Source organism: Coturnix japonica, chromosome W (genome assembly GCF_054131305.1).
Source record: "Coturnix japonica strain WE chromosome W, WE-NBRP24, whole genome shotgun sequence".
Classification (NCBI taxonomy): Eukaryota; Metazoa; Chordata; class Aves; order Galliformes; family Phasianidae; genus Coturnix; species Coturnix japonica.
In genome coordinates this window covers 24653504-24658357 of record NC_140701.1, presented here as the reverse complement: position 1 = coordinate 24658357, position 4854 = coordinate 24653504, and the positions used below count along the sequence as shown (strand labels likewise).

Below are 4854 nucleotides of genomic sequence, written 5' to 3'. Positions count from 1 at the left end.
TGCAAATTTAGTGTCAACAGAGTTAGGCCCCCAGTTGAGCCAAACCCCCGATTCCCACGAGCAGGCAATTCATGTGAGGATAATTCCTTTGTCATCTGCTCAAGGGGCACTAGTTGAGCAATTCTTTGTCCTTTCTCAATTTGGATCGGTGGAAATGGAGTATAAACCATAATTTGAATTTCTCCTTGGAAATCAGCATCGATCACACCTGGAAGAACAAACAGTCCCATCATAGATGCAGAGGAGCGCCCCAACAAAAGAGCCCCAACTGCAGTCCCTTTTATCACTATTGGTCCGTAGATTCCCGTAGGCACCATCTCAGGTTTCGTAGTCATCAGGGTAACAGTTACTGCAGCGGCAAGGTCCAGGCCGAGGCTTCCGGATGTAGCTGGTTGGAGGGCGGCGGCGGCAACTGGCTGGCAACGGCTACTTGTGTCGGAGCGCGGCCGCTGTTCTTTCTCGCGCTGGGCTGGTAGTTTCCCGACCGGCGACGGCAGATGGCGGTGTTGTGGTTGTCCGAGCGGCAGTTCTGGCACCATACACCGACGGCTCGGCAATTCTTGCGCAGATGTCCCTTAACGCCGCACCGGAAGCATTTATAAGAGGTGCTTGGGCCTGAATTGGTTGCTGCCGACGCTTGTAAGGGTGCAAGAGCCGCTAACACCTGATTCTGAGAAACCTCAGCCTGTGCCTTTAATCCCGCCCCTAGCTCTTTAATAGCATCAACTAAGAAAGCCTGAACCCCTGTGGGCACACTCGATAATCTGTCTAACGCCTCCTCAATTGTCCAGTTACTCCTCAAGGTACCTAGAATGCTACGAGCTGTAGAATTGCAATTCTGAAGTACACACTGTTTTAACATTACTCCCCTCATGTACTCCGGTACCCCCGCCTTCTCAATTGCTTCAGCCACCTTATCTATAAACGCTCCAAAGTCCTCATTCCGCCCCTGCTGGATTCCCATGTAAGACGGCAGCCCACCTGGTGCCTTGATCTTATCCATAGCCTGCCTGGCCAAATACATCGACTCTCTACATTTATCTGGACCTAATAAAGCCTGAGCCTCCGTCCGGAGAAAAGGACCCAAACCTAAAAGCTCATCAAGAGTCACATTAAACAAAGGATCTCCCGGCTGCCTAATTGTCGCAACGCTCTGCTGACACATCTCCTGCCAATAAGCATTAAACAACAGTTGTTGGTGCTGTGAAAAAATCAACTTAGCTATAGCCCGACAATCTGAAGGCAGCAAAACCTGAGTACTCCAGATATAATCCAGCATTTGTTTCACTGGCTCGCTTTTTACTCCAAACTGACTGACCGTAGACCGCAATTGTGACAACAATTTCCAGTCTAAAGCAGTGATAGTAGCCTGTAACCCGCCCGCAGGATCGGGCACATACATCACCGGAAATGCCATCTCTTGCACCGCTTCCACGGCCTCACCGTCTCCCGCCTCTAAACAAGCCCGCGCCAGCGCAGCCCAGGCCCCCCCCCGCTCCCGCGCGACGGCCTCCGCTAGAACATTGTCTGCCCCAGTAAGCGGCTCGTTGCAAAGGGGGGTCGAGGGGGCCGGCTGTAGCGCCATGGTCGATGCAGGCGGCTCGTCTGATACAGACGTGCTGGGAGGCGGAGACGGGGCACTCGGCTCCACAGCCACTGGCAACGCGGGCTCGGCGGCCGGCGGCAACTTTACGGTGGACGTTGCAGGGGGCATCGGGCAATCTGACCACTCGTTAAAATTCTTATTTTTCCCCTGCATAGCGCTAGCTTGCTCCACTGCTTTCTTTTCTGCCTGATGCAACAACAAATCATTATAAACAACACGCCACCACTTCCCGCATTTTTTAGCTGTTTTATCCCCATCTAATATTCCCTGAAAAATTGTATCTCCAAATTTACGCCACTCAGCAAGATCATGCACTAAATGCGGATTCAGAAAAAACCCTTTAGCATACCCATACGCTAATAACCCAGGAAGTTCCTTATGCAAGTCTATCCCCTTAACCTGACGCTTTTGTAAAAAGCAAGAAAAGAATTCATAAGCCGCTTGCCTTTCCATACCTATTTGTCAGCGCGCTGTTGCAGCCTTAAAGGACGTTGGCGGCCCGTATCGGCTAAGCCCTTCTGTAAGGTCGCCTAGAGCACCTGCACCTTCTTCTCTCGGCGCATGCTATCCCCGCTGCTTAAGGATCCGAACACCTTCGCCGCTGCGATCCTTCCTAGTAGGCCACGTCGGGGTCACCAATTGTTGTCGAACGGCGGGAGAAAAGCAAATGACCACACCTGTCATTGACATATGATCAGCTATTCTCGTTTATTGCTTGGCTGCGCGTACATTTATAGCACGGTTAATTAGCTCATACATATTGCAAAAGTGGAGCTCATCATTGGTTCCCAATTACATACCATCCCAGAGTATCTTAACGGCTTGTTGTTATCGCCTGAAAGCTACTCCCTTCCTGAGTTCTCAGAACCATGGCTAGTTTCTCACCGTCCCGGGGCATCTTGTTATTCTCGCTGTCCTTGCAGGTGGCATGGCTGCTTGATTAACTGCACCGTGTTTTCGACCCTTTCCCATCTAGCTGTAAAAAACACTCTCTACACCCCAGTATCAGGTAATCTCACCCCTGAACACCAGAGGGACCTTGGGAAATTAATAGAACCCCTGAGTGAGTGTGGGAGATCAGGGGGATCTCAGATCGAATGGCTTATGAAAAAGAAAGAGAGTCTCGAGAATGAGATCCAAACCCTAAGGGGAAGGCAACAAGTCAATCCCAGCCGACCACAGGAAGCACCAGCATCAGTGTCAGTCGCCCCAGTGGAAGGCCAGAGATGGGAACGTGTGTCCTCACGTCTGGAACGGATGGAGGAAGTAGAGGAAGATCCAGGCGAGGGACCCTCCCCAAAACCACCAAGGAAGGCAACTCAGAAGACTAACAGACGCGGAGAAGATAGTGATGATGAGGGAAAAGTCACTGCTTCCTCTACTCGTAAACCTCTGAAAATTACTGAAATCCAAAGTGCGAGAAAGGAGTTTGCCCGACTCCCAGGTGAACGCCTTGTCACTTGGCTGCTCCAGTGTTGGGACAATGGGGCCTCCTGCATGTCCCTAAGCTGCAATGAGGCTCGTCAATTAGGAAACATTGCTCGAGACTCATCTATTGATAGAGGGATCAGCAGATGTCTCGATGGAGTCGCCAGTCTCTGGGAGAGGATTCTATCAGCTGTAAAGGCAACCTGTCTTCTCAAAAATGATTTGGAGCCTGTACTGGAAAAATGGAGTACAGCTGAGGAAGGTATCCAGTACCTGAGAGAAATGGCTGTGGCAGAAATGCTGTTTGATCCCACGTTTGCCCCTGGGGACCCAGAGGATTACCATGACCCAGAAAAGGTGAGCGGTACTCCGGAAATATGCAAGAAACTCATACGGTCAGCACCAGGGAAGTATTCCAGTGTACTATTAATGAACTCTAACAGGTATGATGAGCTGGATAGGAGACCTGAAATTTTTGAGCTCATCCTTTCACTGCAAAATATCGAATACTCACTACTGCCACACCGTACCACCATCGCAGCCATCTGTAAAATGGTGGATAGAATGGACCAAATGGAGAGAAGACAGGACAACATGCAGAAGAGCTGGTCTGCGGCAAGGAACCACAGTGAACCTGTGGCAGTCTCAGCTGTCAGACGCAAACGCACACCTGTCCGAGTGAAGGACCGCAGTGAGCCTATGTCACGTGGTGCCATGTGGAACTACCTGCGTGACCATGGAGAGGATATGAAGAAGTGGCATGACGAACCCAATTTTGTACTGCGAGCACGGGTAAGAAAATTACAAAAGAGGTCAGCCACTACTGAGGTTGCCTCTACCGCTTCAGACAACCAATAGAGGGGCCCTGCCCTCAGCCAGGGGGGGAAGAGGGATAATAGAGTGTATTGGACTGTGTGGATTCGGTGGCCTGGCACATCAGAACCACAAAAATATAAAGCACTGGTGGATACCGGTGCACAGTGCACTCTGATACCCTCAGGTTTCGAAGGGACAGAACGGATACATATACATGGGGTGACTGGGGGTTCGCAGGAACTGTCTGTATTGGAGGCCGAGATAAGCCTCACTGGTAAAGACTGGCAGAAGCATCGCATAGTGACTGGCCAGGGGGCTCCTTGCATACTTGGAATAGATTACCTAAGAAGGGGACATTTCAAGGACCCCAAAGGATACAGATGGGCTTTTGGAATAGCTGCTATAGAAACAGACAACATTAAGCAGCTGTCTGATTTGCCTGGCCTATCAGGGGACCCATCTGCTGTGGGGTTACTACGGGTGGAAGAACAATGGGTACCAATTGCCACGAGAACAGTACACAGACGACAGTACCGTACTAATAGGGATTCCTTGCTCCCTATCCATAAGCTCATTCAACAACTAGAAAGTCAGGGAGTAATTAGTAAGACCCATTCACCCTTTAATAGCCCCATATGGCCAGTGCGCAAAGCCAGTGGAGAATGGAGGCTGACAGTGGACTATCGTGGCCTTAATGAGGTCACACCCCCATTGAGTGCTGCAGTGCCAGACATGTTGGAACTCCAGTATGAACTGGAATCGAAAGAGGCAAAATGGTATGCCACCATTGATATTGCCAACGCATTTTTCTCTGTCCCTTTGGCCACAGAGTGTAGGCCACAGTTTGCCTTTACTTGGAGGGGTGTTCAGTACACTTGGAATCGTTTGCCCCAGGGGTGGAAACACAGCCCGACCATCTGCCATGGGCTGATCCAAGCCACGTTGGAACAGGGCGGTGCTCCAGAGCACCTGCAGTATATAGATGATATCGTTGTGTGGGGTGA

The 4854-nt window shown here is 50.7% G+C and overlaps 1 protein-coding gene across 1 annotated transcript; it reads right to left on the bottom strand.

Annotated features, from left to right (window-relative positions):
* Positions 1-346: 346 nt before the first annotated feature.
* LOC146754621 (endogenous retrovirus group K member 7 Gag polyprotein-like) lies at positions 347-1759 on the bottom strand. The gene is made up of 2 exons (XM_085527807.1): positions 1642-1759; positions 347-1455 (listed from the first exon to the last, which is right to left on the bottom strand). The coding sequence occupies exons 1-2, from the start codon at positions 1757-1759 to the stop codon at positions 347-349; spliced, it is 1227 nt and encodes a 408-aa protein (XP_085383933.1).
* Positions 1760-4854: the final 3095 nt, after the last annotated feature.